Here is a 15588-nt window from a genome sequence, read left to right as displayed (position 1 = left end):
GCACATTTTCACTGACTGACCAGCAACAATAAATTTACTGTGCTGGAGATCCAACGGGACACTCAATCTTTATTCTCAACATCCAATACCTGCATTAACAGATGATATGAATAAGTTGCTCTTTTCGCACTGGGCCTGCACTGTAACAAGACCTCAGGTCTGGATTTTGCAAGGCTGGCTTCCTCCGTTAAATGACTGTGTTTCCCACGTTAAATGAGTTCTGGAGCCTAACCTCTCCCATACTAGGGTCCGTCTGAGGAGATGGGAGGTCCAGTGCAAATGAGGGAGAAGGGGGGAAGAAATAGAGGCGTGAAGGAGGGGGAAGAATTAAGGCAGGTATTCAGTGAGAAAAAGTCAATGTGGTTAAATCCAGTTTTATATTGCTTTTCTTCCGTTCATTTTGTTCAACAACTGTAAATGAGGGTCAACGATATAAGGGTTTAAAGTCATGCTGCTGGGGGAAGAATGCTAAATCAGAGCTTTAAAGCAACTTGGGTTTATTTACACTAAGCTGCAGTGCCATAAACAATTCTGGCTGCTCTGTACAGGGGTCTCATCTAGTCAAAGTGTTTGATGTGTGTAAAATGGAACATTATGCCATTTTTCAGGCTCTCTAGAAATAACTAGTCCCTCTCATCATGTCTCCAACGTCTTTCTGAAAGGAGTAAATGAGAATGGCTTTGTAGCACCATTCCAAAAATCAGTCTAGAGAGAGAGAGAGAGAGAAAAAAAGGCTGACAGCATGTTTACAGAGGATGTCTGCACTCACAGACCATGCCAATCCACTTACAGCCGTGAGGTGAAACTAGCAGGCACAACGTGAGAGTTTCACGTGATGGAGAAGAGTATAAAATTTCCACCACAATAGGTATTTAAGAACATCGTTAAAATCACAGCATATTTGTTGCTTATTAAAATCGCCAACTGAAAGACTAGAATGAAAGACATGAGACATTGGGGAGGCATCACACCTCAAAAAGTGGTGGGGCAAAACATATTGTTGCCATAATAAATAAATAAATAAAAAAAACAATAAATAAATAAATAAAAAATGTAATAAAAAAGGAGGGCTAGCTAACTGACAAAATGCAATTAGGCCACTGACAAAAACTGCCTTTCATGTCATGCTAATGACATGTTTTTACAAACTTATTCAGAGGTGGGCAGTACCTAGTTACATTTACTTGACTACAGGTACTCAAGTGAATATTGCTAGCAAATCATAATAATTTTACATCTACTAAGGTATATTAATGATTAAAAAAAATCTGCCTTTTACTCAGTTACATTTTAGCCATTCATATTTAGTTACTAATAGAGATGAAACAATATTAAAATTTCATATCACGATTATCATGACCAAAATTATCACGATTATCGGTATTATCGTGATATTGTTCAAACGTGTTAAAGTAAAATAATAAAAAAAAAATAAATACTGATACACAAACTGAAACTCGTTTCACCAACTTTTATATTAACACAAATAGAATTGGCAGCAATATGCACTTTTTGTTTGCATAAACATTAAAAAATAAGGTCAATACATTTTTAGTATTACTTTTGTATTACTTACAATATTTGTAATACTCTGTAAACAAAAGAATAGCAAATGTATTATTATTACTGTTATTATTATTATTATTATTATTAAGTACAATAACTAGGAATTTCCCTGCATAGAAAATTAAATCTGGAGCAACTCTGAGGTGGGTCTTAATGGAAAATTACTACTTCTAAGAAGTGCTGCACTCGGGGGATTTCTGTCCGAACTGAAATTGCAGCATTATTGTGCTGTTGTGGCGCTGTACCCCTAATCAATACAGTGCACCAGAAAAAACAGCCAAAATCGCAGAGGAATTGCGTGACCGTGCTGCGAGCTGCAGACAGTGTAGAACTCACACAGCGTGTCTTCACCTGTGGAGCTGCTTCTCTAAAAGCATTTTAAAACTAAAACATAACTAAAAATTAACATGCATCTGAGCTGCGGCAGAAACACTCCTAAAGTTTAATCTCTGAAACTCTGCTTTTCCCAAAAGCAGCGCACAGCGTTTACTCACGCGAGGTCCCGTCTCAAAGCACACTATCTTCCCTATGTAGTGCACTTCGTTGATCATGAAATAGCAAATCCTTCACCCAAAGAGTGCAAGAAATGTTCACAATAACAATATATTAACAACAGGTTACAAATTCCCTATTTAAAACTCAACTGCTTGTTAATGATGATCGTGTTTGTTTGAACAGTAGCGCACTACGTAGGGGACACTGAGTGATTTGAGACGGTGTTATTCTCCTCTCAGACAGTAAACACCGCAAGCGAGGCGAGAAAGCGGAGCTGTGCAGATTGAACTTCTGCAGCGTCTCGTTCCAGAGCTTGTGTGTCTGTTAACTCAGAGCTCATTTTGGAGACTCTGCTCCACAGAAATGTGTCAAAAGCTTTAGTTTCGATTCACAGTTGATTCACCGATTGTTTTTTTGGTTTTTTTTGACGCTAAAAGCTTCATTTTATATTATTAACGAACCATAAGCATAAGTTAAACCACACAAACTGTGACATTTCTTCTATTTTGAAGTCCCCACAGACTTCTCCGTTAAAGTTAACCTTGCATTCTTGCAAGTAGCGAGTGGTGGTCGCGAAGATGACTCGTAAGGTTTGATGTGTTGCCCCCTTCCGCCGCTATTTTCTTTCGGCCTGTTCTGCAGACAGCGTGGTCATCTTCAATTAACTTTCCTTCTCTATCCTTATAAAACCCAAAATATGACCAAAAGTCAGACTTGGTCTTCTTAGAAGGTTGAAATATCTCCGAATCTCCGAGTTTTTCACACCACGGTAATCGACCGCAGTTTTAACGATACGTTAAAGTTCAAACGGTACCGGTAACCGTTTCATCTCTAGTTACTAATTCCTTTTTTTTTTTGTTTAATTTCATATGTTTTGATGGTGGCAATACTTCTACTGCTTTGTGATGGGTTACATCACTGACTTTTACACACTTCCTTGTGTAATTATTTTATGCAAGTATCAATACTTTTACTTTAGTATTGATATAGGCTTCTCCCACCTCTGAACCTGATCATGAACAGTGTGAGTGTTTGTTTTGATGCTGCTTCAGTAGGTGCAGCCTCAGATAGCAATATTTGTTAGCTAACATCTCAGAAGAACATCAGGCTGTTTTCATACCCAGTTCATTTTCTAAAGACCACACCACAGCTTATCGTCTATGTGTATACTAATTTAAATTTAACCAATCAGGTTGCTGATGTTTGGCTAAAAACATACTCCACGATCCATGTGGCAAAATCAAACGCCTTTCATTATTTTATTGCTTGTCTTTCGTTATTTACAGCAGCTCACAATGGAGGAACGATCTGAGCATTTGTAAAGAGTAACATCTTAAAGTAGCAGATTGTGCAGACAGTACAGCGAAAATGTGCACTGGAAAAAAATGTGCTCTGGTGTTGAATTCCCTCACGAATTAGCGCGGTTCAGTTGCTTGGTGCGGACCTGAATACATGTGCAGTGTTCGCATGTCAAAACCGAACTAAGTTCGACAGGTCTGCACCATCCACAGCAGATCTGAAAGCACCTCCCAGCAGAAATGGAGATTCTGATGAGTCTTTATTTGTGCTGGTCAGCGCTTCATGCAGTTTATGGAAAGCTGAGGTTTTATGTGCGTGTCCTGAAATCAGAAAGTAGTGGGGCCCCAGTACTTTGAAAAGTGGCGGGTCAAATGCCCACTCACCCCTATAGTTCCGGCCGCCCTGTGACATGTAAACGCTGCCCTGGTGTTTGTTCAATCACAAGTGAGTCAGCTACATTGCCTATCTAATGCCATTTTTGATAGTTTTCTTCTTTTTGCCTCAGGGTTTTTGAGCCAGATTGTAATGAAATTTTCTCTTTGAAAAATCAGTCACAAAGCACTTCTGCCTACATTGTAGACAGATCCAGTACACAAACTGATGCAAACCCTCTTTTCCTTTTGCTGCCGCAAAGCTCATGGGTATACAGGCAAACTAGTAACCAAAGACCATGAATGACATAATTATAAACTAAATAAATATGGAAACATACAAGCAAAAGGAAGAAAAAGTAAAGGAGAAAATATTAAAAGGCTGAAGTGTAACTTTTTCCCTCAAAAGAAGACAACAAATTAAGAGTTAAACCATGCTTGTGGTATTCATTACCAAGTGTTTGACTTTGCTCACCGCATAAGGACAATTTTCTACAGTCCGGCACTAATGAATCATCACTGAGTGCAGGTCTGTCCGGCAGTCTGAATAATGAGAGTACATTACATGTGAGAAGGCTGGCTAAACAGCTCTGTGAGAAACACTCAGCACCAGGGTAGTCTGATAACTCAGCCAGGCGTGGAGCCTCCAGCACGCTCCCAGCCCAGGGCAGTGCTGACAATGGGTACCTCTCTTCAGCGCTAGCTCCTCAGAGTGTGGCCTCGGGAAAGAAGTAAGAGGGAGGGGAAGCAGGAGCAGGTCAGAGTCTGTCTATTCCCAGGCTTTCTCTCAAACCTTCCACACATTCACCCCCTTCTCCCTCCTGCTAGCCAGACAGCATCGCATGGAGCCCTGCACTTCGGCCACTCTCGCGCACAAGTTCATCTTTCACTCATTTCTGCAGGCAGTGGGAGAGAAGCCACAAACACCAGAGCCCGAGCAATGAGCCCTTTGTTTATAGAGGAAATAAGAAGTACGCATGTGTAACGTGGATACTGCCAGTACTCTCAGTGAACTGCAATTATCTTCCCCCACAAACCTACTTTGGTATTATCTGATTTCCAAAGTATTCCACTGGTGAAAATTATTTAATCCAAAGCCCTCAGTGCACCTCTGTCTCAATCTTTCACTAGACACAAAAACAACACAAAACAAAACAAGAAAAAAGGTACTGGAGCTAAAGATTTTTTTACACTATGAAGAAAGGGTCCAAAAAGCAAGCACGTCCATGTTGCACTGCTGTTTTTCACATTAAAAGCAACAGAAAGCACCAGAAAAAGAAGTGTTAAAAGAAAGTTAATGAACCATACAAAATAGCTGGAGGAGCATAAAGTAATGTCATCATCTGTTCAGCATAATCCTGTGATGTCTCGAAATCTAGTGGAACATCGCAAAAAACTTTAAAGTGCTGCAAAGTTAGGGAATCCCGACAAAGTGTGATCTGGCCACAGGCTCCCCATCAATAATCCACAGACACTAGCTCTGCCAACAAGAAGACTGAAGTCAGATTATGAAGTCTGCCACTGAGTACTTGGCCCAGTAAAAACTGAAGTCCCTGAACAAGCTCTTTTAGAATCGAAGGCATGCAGGGAAGTTAACAGGCCATAACCTACACTTTCACAAGCAATTACTGATTAAGCACTTTTCAGGTCTCATCATACTGTAACAGCTGCTGAAAAATAAAAGCATGTCAGTGAAACAAGTTGAACAACAGATAGTTAAACTTCCACTTTTTAGAATAAAAATGTAGAACAATGCTGCCTGGGCTATGTTTGCAGTACTCCAACCTGCATGAGAATAGAATCCATTCATCAATGACTTCATTCATAAAAATACAACTCTAAGTGCATGCGTAACACTCATAACTAAAGCCACTTGGCTCTGTCCAGTGCTGAAATGGCACAACATAGAGAAAATTTATTTCCACAAGGGGAATAATGCACCTTCTTAATTAAAAACCACAAGGAACCCACCATCTAAATAAAACTATTTGTCCATTGGACAAGGACTTGTTACACAAAAAAAAGTTGTCAACACTTCTCTACTCTTCTATAGAGTCTGGTTAACTACTATCGGCCATACCTGCTCAAGCTTATTAACATCTTCAGGAATCTTTTGCCATGTCCAATACTGCAGAGTTCTACTTTAAAGATTATACTTAAGCTCATTCTACACCAGACAAGGTAACCATAGCATACCATAGGTAAACACAACCATTAACACTGGCCGCATGTCATGTGCCACTGCAGCAGTATCGCACGCTAGAGGCACAAAAACACGATTTGTGTCTCTTTATGATGCTGGCAGGGTGCAGCATGCTATAAGTTTCGAGCTTGCAACAGTAAAAAATTGAGTATTCTTGCTAATAATCAGAACAGCACAGAGATATGTTTTAAGATGCAGTAGCAGCATTGTATTAGCATAAACCTCAAGATGGTTCTAGAGTCTCTAGAGACCGATGAGGGAAATAACTGAGGAATCAGCCATGTAAAATCTTTCAAATAAGGCAAACAGCTATCCTCAAATGTCGGTTTGTGAGAAAGGGGCCAGGGGAACAGCATGTAAGATGTGCTTTGGGACTATGCAGAGGGGGCAGATCTTTGGGAGGAGGATTGGTGACAAATTAATGACATCAATGGTTAAAAAAAGGCAACATCTACATTATGGTCATAATTCCACCAATGACCTCCCACCAGAGGGAACACGTGCCACTCAAATAACAATAAAAAAAAAACAATTATTGTCCAATTATTCCACAAATATATTAAAGACCTACCAGGACCCTGAAGAAGTAGAGGTACTCTGCTGCACCTGAGTAATTCCCACACTCATACTGGAACTTGGCATATCTGTACAGTGTGTCCAAGTACTCCTGGCGGAACTGAAAACAAAATGAAAGAGGTTAAACAATATCTATAACAATGTCAATGCTATGTTTATGAATGTTTTTACTAAATGACATTACAGTAAAGCAGCCTCAAAGCTCAGCAAATGCTACTGCAGGACAGTATCTTTTAGGATTCAGGAATAGACCAGCTAACAAACTCAGCTGCACTGAGCTTGTGGCCAGTGTGAAGTGTACAACTGCAGGATGTGTGGGGGTTGTGGGGCTGTTTGAAGACTGTTAATATGAATGACCCCTGTGTTAGTGCAGTAAAAGCACCAATGCCTGTGAATTGAGGTGCACTGAGGACAGGCCCCAGGTCAGTGGGATGTCGGGGTTGGAGGGGAGTGCCGTCACGTCAAATATAGAATCCCCAAGCATTTTTGCGGCCAGACCCACGGGTCTCGAGCTGTTCAGTTTATTCTTAACAATTCACCACAGAATGTAAATGTCCGCAGAAATTTCTGCAAGCCATAAAAACCATGAAAATGAGTTAAGGTTTTGGGAAGTCATTTAACGTCTCCATGCTCGGGGCTGCCCCTCCCGTCAGCCCCCCAAAACAAGGCTGGGTTCACCGAGAAGTCATGAGAACTCCTTGGAGCTGTGGAGGAGACAGTAGAGTTACTTACACCATGCTTGTCGGCCAGATAGTCAAACAGCATACGCCCGTCCCTGGAAGAGGAAAAAAAACTGTGGTTAGTAGGGGTTTTTTGGACTGTTTCTACGAACTTTTCATAGTTGTAATCTCCAATGTGTAAGCGAATTACAAGTTCTTTTGTATGTGTAATATAGGCAAGAGAAAGGAAAGATTTATCAGATTTATTTAAATTGTAAATAACAATGGCATTACACTCAAAACTAAGATGAAAGCATAAAATAGAAAATAATTAAAAACTTATTAAAAATTAAATTAAAAACCATTCCATAGCTGTCTCCTCATCAGACCTACTGCTGCTCATGTAACTTGGGATTTCGTGACTCTGGGCAGATAAATAGGTACGAGGGGCTGGTAACCATGCTTTCTGCACCACCACCCCCGCCAAATGTGGCCAACCTCTAAAGAACTGTGTCTCTGAACACCCCAGACAGAAAGAGGAGGTCGTGAGTTTATTTTATTTGAGGGGAGCTTCAAAGGCTGTTTATAAAGGCGTTCTCCTATTGCACTGCTTCTGTGCCATTATACTGTCATCCAACAGATGCTGAAACTCAGGGTGGAGAACAATCTCCCTTAATGGCCCTTTATGAGTGCCCCTCAATCTGTGAGCATCTTTGCTTTCAACCACCCCTCAGTTTCTTCCCAGTCAGACAACCCTCATCCCTCAACTCTATGTGCTCTTGTTTACAGCCTCACACATAAGTCTGCACACGTTTGTGTGTGGGATAGCAGCATAGACCTACACTCAGTCAGCTCCCAGCAGCTCCTCCCTGGGCAGCGATCCCGAGCAGACCGCAGCGGCCTCCCTGTGGAGGTGAAGGTGCTGCCGCTGAGCTCTGTAGGTGGGAACACTTAGTCCTCGGCAGTTTAACGCAGCTCACCCACCATCGTACCCGCCTACACCCAAGTGTCCTCGTTTCATCAATGCTACCAAGAGGCACTAACACACCTCTGAGCACTGCGTCACCTGCTAAAACTGAGCAACAGAGCAGGAACAAGCGCAGCAAACAAGCAGTCACACAAATTGACTCAGTGGACAGAAAAAAGTACAGGAACAAATAAATAAAAGTCCTGTTCCAGATTTCCTGGTTGCATTTTAACTTGTGAGACACCAGACACCAAAAAATGCCCCTTGAAACCCTAAATATTCAGATCGAACAAGTAAACTTCAAAGCAGCTTGTTAATTAGGAGCAGACAAGCATCCGAGTAGCTTAATTAAAACTGCACCCACTTCTTAAGCCACAGCTTAATCCTCGACTGTGATAAACGTGTTTTGGAGAAACGAAAAGTACACCAGTTTTCAAAAGATGCCTAATAGATCTACCACCTACCACGGCCCCTCACATGAGGCTCAGAGGCAGCCTGCAAAACTCCATTCTGTATGATTTCCTGAGAAAATAAAGGCCTATGGAAACAAAGTGACTCATTGTATCAGACTCAAACTGAGACGGAATGCTTGTGTTGCACACATGAAGAAAAGCAGTACTGAACAAGTGACCGCATCATGTTACAGATGGGCACGGACAAAACTAGCCCATTGCTGAATGTTTTTCTCCGCAAACGAACAAGAAGCATCTACAAACAAACTAGGCAGTTCTCAGAAAGATATTTACAAATGGAGGTTCAACCCACTACAATATGAACGCAACCAAATTGCAGCAGAGCACAGCCTCAAGATCATGCTTTTAGAAATCCAAGTTAACTTAAAGGGGCTCGCTGTATACATGACAAAATTTAGGCCTATCAAATGACCCATACAGAACTATATTCTGGGGAAAAATCCATTCACTTCTTGTTTTAAATCAGAAACGATCTAAGTCTGTGTAAAAGTCAAATCTAAGCTGAACCCTTGGCAACTTAAATCTTGTATATGACACATTTATTATACTGGCAGACACTTAACAATTAAAGTCGAGGCAAAATCATTCCAAAACAATTATAAAACCCCTACTGTTTCTTTAGGGGGTGACTGAAATGACAGCTATACAATCCATTCACACATCTGCTTCTGGGCTTTAAATTTAGTGTGCAGCATAGATCCAAGCACAATAGTGCATTGATTTATAAACCCATTACAATAAACGGTCCTATAATCCTTAAAAGAAAAATAACTAAACTCTGCAATGATTTGTGTCACTTCAAACTGAACAGAATATTTAAGGATGAGACTTTGTTGATTTAGAGTTTTTTTTTGTTTGTTTTAGTAATCCTTACACTTCTTAATAAATAAAAATGCTTCTGATCCTTATAATTCAGACTGCCTGATGGATAGAACAGCCTTTAGTAAACCAAAGATCATCTTGCCAAGGACCTACGCAAAGTCTGAATACTGAGCTTTACCAAAATATTTTAATTATGGCAAAGTCAGCACCAAAAACATAGCCTTAATACCGCAGGACCTTGTAGCATTTTATTCAATGTGTTTTCTAAGCTCAAAAGAAGAGGTTATTACCCTGACCAATTCAAGGGGTAATTCCCATCCAGCATGCACCATCGCTTTGACTGCAAATCCCAACTAACACACGTAAATCATTCCAATCGCAATTAGTTTTGGCACATCTCCTGACAAAACTCCATCCCCAACCATAATCACCCCTCCTGTTCTGATAAGTAGACAACGATATTATGGATGGCAAAATTACTGACAGTTTAACTGTTACTCACTACTAATATTTATCTCATATTGTCTCAAACTGCACTGCAGTAAGAAAATAAATACTGTTTTATACATCTGAAATTGCACCAGGCTATGTAAAAAGCAAACCCAAACATACCTGCAAACTTGCAGGTTCAAACCACAGGGACCAAGACTAGATTATCAGTTATGGATATATGAATAAATGCATGTATAAACTCATCAGCTCAAATATAACCTACAACCCATCTATCAATAAATCAATCATGTAACATCACAAATTCCCTCAATACAGCAACAACCTTTCATCTATACATTTCAGTGAAATAACACAATCGCCTATTATTTGATCACTAGAAGGTGTTGGTCTAGATGATCTTAAAAGTAGCTCAATCTGCTGAGCTGAACTGTGTTACTTCTATAAACTATACTGGTTAACTTTTGCTCTTATAAAAGTTTGAGTTCATTTTGAAAGCTCTATTGATGTCCACCATTAGTCATTTTGTATTGTAACCAGTAAATTAAAACAGTAGCAACAATGCATGAGCTATTTTCTAGCTATTTTATTATGTCAGGTGCCTGACTCGAGTGATGGGGGTGGGTGATTCTGTGACCATTGTGTCTGCACTAATAGTTCCACCCATATGTGCTGTTCAAGCGCTTTTTAGGTCAGAATCCAAAAACTCATGAACTTGAGAGTTTTTTGCCCGACCCAACTCGACACACAACAACGTGTTTTGAATCCGAACCCGACTTGACCTGACCCACACCTTTTTGAACCAAAACCTGACCCGAGCCCAACAATTTACGTCTGTCCGAAAACAGCCTATTACCAAAGTACCAAATAAAACCCCCAGAAGTGGTTAAATTACTGCATAGCAGCAATAATAGCCATCATTAGATCGGAAATAAATCAAGTTGCAAAATTATGTAAAATAATATGATGAAATAAACGAACAATTAAATTGCTCTTTAACAAATTTATTCATCAAGCAAAGCGTTTTAAAATAATGAAAGTAAAGTTAGAAGAAATGCTGAACCAGGGAGAAAGATAAAAGTGGGAGGTGGGCTGTGAGAACCTAAACATGAAATTTGAACCCAACTCTACAACTACTGGGAAAATAACATCAAAACCTGATGTGAGCAGTTGGGTCCCATTGGGTTTTGACAAATATTTCAGGCTCTACCCAGTATGGCATACTCAGTGCCCCAGCAAGAACGGTATGCAACTTCAGCATGGGCATTCAGGTACAGCATGGATCAACTGAGACTTTGGATTATACCGCACTGCTGTACTGCACAACCTGTGGGATATGAGTTGAAGAGCGTGTTGAAAGAAATGGTGTATAAATATAAGGAACAGGGTATGAAAAATTGGGGCAGTGCTGTTGTATGCATAATTACTAACAAGTTCCCTAAGCCCACCTTGTTGACTGCATTTGTCTGGTGGTCTCAGGGTCCTCAAACATTTTAACAATGGGCTCTGTCTCAGACTGCAGCTGTTTGAGCTGGGCCACAACTGCAGTCCTCTTCTCTCTCAGGGCTGAAAACAAAACAAAAGTTTTGTAAATTGACTAATTCTCAAAATGTCATTGCTTGTTATGAACAGAGTTAGAAGAGTAGCTAATATGACTACAAAACAGATTTCACACCATGGAAGGTCAACTTACAGTTTGGTATTTCCTTGTCAGGAAACAAACTCTTGTACACATCCATGGCGAAGTCCACCATGTTGGTGTCACTGAGAAGATCAAGCTTCCCATGAAGAAGCTCGGTTTCATTGTATATCTGTAGTGATAAGCAGTCAAACAAGCAACTCGCACGCTGAGCACATGAGTAGACAGCAGAGCCACAGTAACACTTCATACGATTCAAATGCTAATATATGACTGTTTGCGGTGTTATTCGTGCTTGTTCCCATCACCAGTAGTGCAATGTAAACATATACAACAATTAATGTATACTGTTAGTTCACTGTGAAATGTACATTTTAACTTTCATTAAATTAGCTATGCTAGCTAACCTAGCTAACGCTAACCGCCTTACAAACCCGAAAAGGCCGCTAAGTGATGTACAAAAAGCCTAAAAACAGTATAACAGCGGCCGCTGTTTCTTTATCGTTACAGTTTCCACTTTTACTTATTTTTACAATTTTAAAGAGACAAACAACCAAACGGGATTGAAGCTTCCTGGCTCTCTCTCCGGCTTCTTCTTCGAACTTTCCCGTTCCACCTTAAATGGGGCAGCAGCTATATTCTGGCGCCAGAATGAACTGCTACGCCATTTAAGGTGGAACGGGAAAGTTCGAAGAAGAAGCTGCAGTTAGAAGACCGCTTCATCTCCGTGCTCAATCAAGCAGATAAGCTAGTGAGCTAACGAGCTAATGCTAACGCCTCACACGTGCTTCAACTACAGCTTCTAGATCACAAATAAAAAGTCCAACAGAACCTTTTCACTTAAAAACGCAAACTTTGTGTGTACCTCTTTGACAGACAGGAATTCCAGCAGCGGGAAAACGAGATGTCTGTCCAAAAAATGAGCAATTTTGGTAGTCAGGTCGTAGTCCGCCATGTTGGCCACGGAAAAGGGTCCGCTTCAAAACTATAAAGCTTTATTAGGAGAAGTGGAGCTAACAGCACAAGAGCTCTACAGTGAGAGCCTGAAACAGAGTTTTACTTTCTGACAGCAGGACTTTAAAACGTTTTAGACTAGACTAGACTAGACTAGAATAGAGTCAGTTTGTTGTGTTGAATTTATTTTTAATTGTTTAGGTTAAACGTTTCCATCTTCTATGACAAAAATGTACATTTGAGATGATTGAGTGATGTACATTTACAAACTTTATAAACTTTTAGTGTAATTTAATATTCCTTTATCATTTAAACTTGAACAATTGATGTTGTGCCCAGTGTAATATCTGTCTAGCTGGGAAGATTTGTGCTGTACTTGTGCTCTTACTCAGTTACATTTGCAACATAAAAATACACCTTTACTCCTTACATTTTACTCGCTACTAATTTCAGCAGGGAGATTTTTGTCTTGTTGTTTTTTTGTCTCTTGCCAATTGAGTTCTGGCACGTATTTATTTATTTACTTACTTACTTATTTTTTTATTATAGAACATTTTGTATATTTTCTTACGCCACGCGTTGAAGTCATGCATGCCCTGCCTCTTTATTGTATGTTGTAAAATACTTATTTTTTACTTTTATGTACTTGAGTGTGTTTAACAATGGATACCTTTTACATTTACTCAAGTACATTTTTAAGCTCCATACCTCTGATTTTAACTGATAAATTAAAATGTGCTAAATAAAATATTGCTTCTCTTTACTTTTTCTACCTTGCTCACTAATTCTTTTTTTCTTAACCTAATTTCATTATGTTACCCAGGCAAAAGCATCTGTATACTTTGTGATTGGCTGCCCATCTTTTGAGCATTAAATGTTTCATTTTAGACCAAGAATGCTTCAAACAGAAGAACAGCTCATAACAAATTTCACTTTCTGTGCTTATAGATGCTGGATGTACTAAAAAGATTTGCTGCAGTTCCTGCTCAGTGCCTGAGGAGTTTTTAACTTGCTATTTTTGTATTTTTTATTCAAGTTGTTCATTTGGAAATTTACTTGACTCATGATTTCACCAATGTGACAATGCGCTATGAGTGTCACTCATAGTGGCCACTCTACCTACCTCTGGTTACTATAGTGAGTATATTTTCAAAATATAAAGGAAAAAGTACAAAAACAGCAACAAACTTAAAAATGATTTTAGTGCACAATTTGTTTGCTGAGTTTAACACAATGGGAAAAAATTAAAGGGGCTATTCTATATGTTTTATTTCCCAATATGTTAAAATTAAGCAAATAAACAGTAATTGTGCATTAAAGTGTACAGAAGTGAGTTCTAGAGGATGTGTTAACTTATTTTCATTTAGAAAATTAACAAAACATGTCATTTGACCTAAGGTGCCTAAACTTTTGCATATGACTGTATACTGTATAATTACTGTATATCAGTGTGTTATGCCTCTGACATAGCAGACAAAAAGAGAAAAAAAACTCTGGCATTTAGTCCTTATTTCTGCAGCTGTCCCATAAAGATGCCCATGTGCTGGCCATACCATGCAGTGAAGAGCCAATATCAGCTACTAAATGGTCCATCTCTAATAGGTTCCACTAGCACCATGTTTGCTTGACAACCACATGGCTCTGTCGTAGATACCAAAAACAATTTCCCTCTTGTTACAATGAGCACTCTTTCTAATGTCTAGCTTCAGGTAGAAATGAGTCATAAACACATAGTAGCCACCACAGCCAATTCTGTTTTACTGGGTGCCTCTGACACAGCCAGTCCTGGCCAACTGACAGTGCTCTCTCAGACTCTTTATACTCACAAGAAAAAAAGAGAGAGAAATCAAGTCCTCTTTGTCTCAGGAGAGTTTAGAGAACTCATGTATTTTGGCAAGGTGCTTTAGATTTGAGTGAATGTTTTAGTTCTGTTAGTTTTGGTGCTCAAACTGCTTCTTTTGGATTTCTATAGTCTGCTGATAATCAGTGTTGGATCCTGTTGATTTTAATTAGAGTATGAACTGACTTCTGATACAGATTTGATGGTCAGAAAGATTTCAGACCATCAAATTTGAATGTTTATATTTTTATGCTTTAGTGATTTTATAATGCACATGAATTTCATATCGGCATTTTAAAGAGATCAATCAAAATAAAGTACATTTTCATAAGTAACTTCCTAGAAGAGCATATCCCATTACACTGTTTTCTACTAAGAAAAAGACTACTTTATTTTGATTTCAGAGTTTTAGATTTTAATATAAACCATAATCAGATCTTTTTATGATTGTTTTCTTTCTGTTAAACAAAAAATTGCCTGACATTTTCTGATATGAAAATTAAATTAAAGGAAACTTTTACAAAGACGCATATTTAAAACCCTTCAAATACTTAAATTAACTTTTAAGTTAATTTATCCTATTATCTATAAGTGATACTAAAAACAACAGCAAAAATAATAAGAACACAATGATCCATTATTATTATTATTATTATTATTATTATTATTATTACTATTATTATTGTTGTTGTTGTTGTTGTTGTTAATGCATAATGAAATATTTGAGATGTAAACAGAATCATTCAGAGTGGATTGCTGTGAAATGATTCAATCTGTAGAAACTTGGATGGAGTTAAAATTGTTCACAATGGTGGTGATAGGAACCAGACATCTGAAGAGTTAAATGCCTCTAAAAGCTACATTGTAGAAAGTATTTCATGTAGTGGTTACAAATACCTTGCTTGATGCCTGAGACTTTTTTTACAATAAGTTTGAGAGAGGCTTTTGACCCGAAACATGTTTTTAAATTTATTGTCGGCGGACAGTGCCCAAAGAAATCTAAACCAAACATTTCCTTCTTTGGATTTATTGCTATAGTACCATTATCAATATCACATATCACTGCTGTTGGAACAAAATCTTGCATCTCCATTTTTGTCGTTTTTCAGTTTTTATCGAAATCTGAAAATGTCTGTTGCCCTTTACATTCTGAAAATTTCATGATGAATGAACCAAAAGAAATGACACAAAATGACTTAGGGAAAAAGTCTGGTTCCATTGACTTACATTGAAAGTAAAGTACGTTTTTTCGTTCTCCTGTAAAAGTTACTATT

General features: G+C 38.8%; 1 protein-coding gene across 1 annotated transcript in view; it reads right to left on the bottom strand.

Moving 5' to 3' along the window:
• eif3ea (eukaryotic translation initiation factor 3, subunit E, a) overlaps nucleotides 1-12506 on the bottom strand; it is a 34316-nt gene extending 21810 nt beyond the window's left edge. Inside the window, exons 1-5 of the mRNA XM_036587832.1 lie at nucleotides 12386-12506; nucleotides 11575-11692; nucleotides 11330-11447; nucleotides 7243-7285; nucleotides 6506-6610 (exon numbers count right to left, since the gene is read on the bottom strand). Of these exons, the coding sequence (XP_036443725.1) occupies nucleotides 6506-6610; nucleotides 7243-7285; nucleotides 11330-11447; nucleotides 11575-11692; nucleotides 12386-12475 (474 nt within the window). The 5' untranslated portion in view covers nucleotides 12476-12506. The remainder of the gene's footprint in view (nucleotides 1-6505; nucleotides 6611-7242; nucleotides 7286-11329; nucleotides 11448-11574; nucleotides 11693-12385) is intronic.
• Nucleotides 12507-15588: the final 3082 nt, after the last annotated feature.

This window comes from Colossoma macropomum, unplaced genomic scaffold, assembly GCF_904425465.1.
Source record: "Colossoma macropomum unplaced genomic scaffold, Colossoma_macropomum, whole genome shotgun sequence".
NCBI classification, from domain to species: Eukaryota; Metazoa; Chordata; class Actinopteri; order Characiformes; family Serrasalmidae; genus Colossoma; species Colossoma macropomum.
Note: the sequence above shows the minus strand (reverse complement) of the source record. Positions and strands in the feature narration are given on the sequence as shown.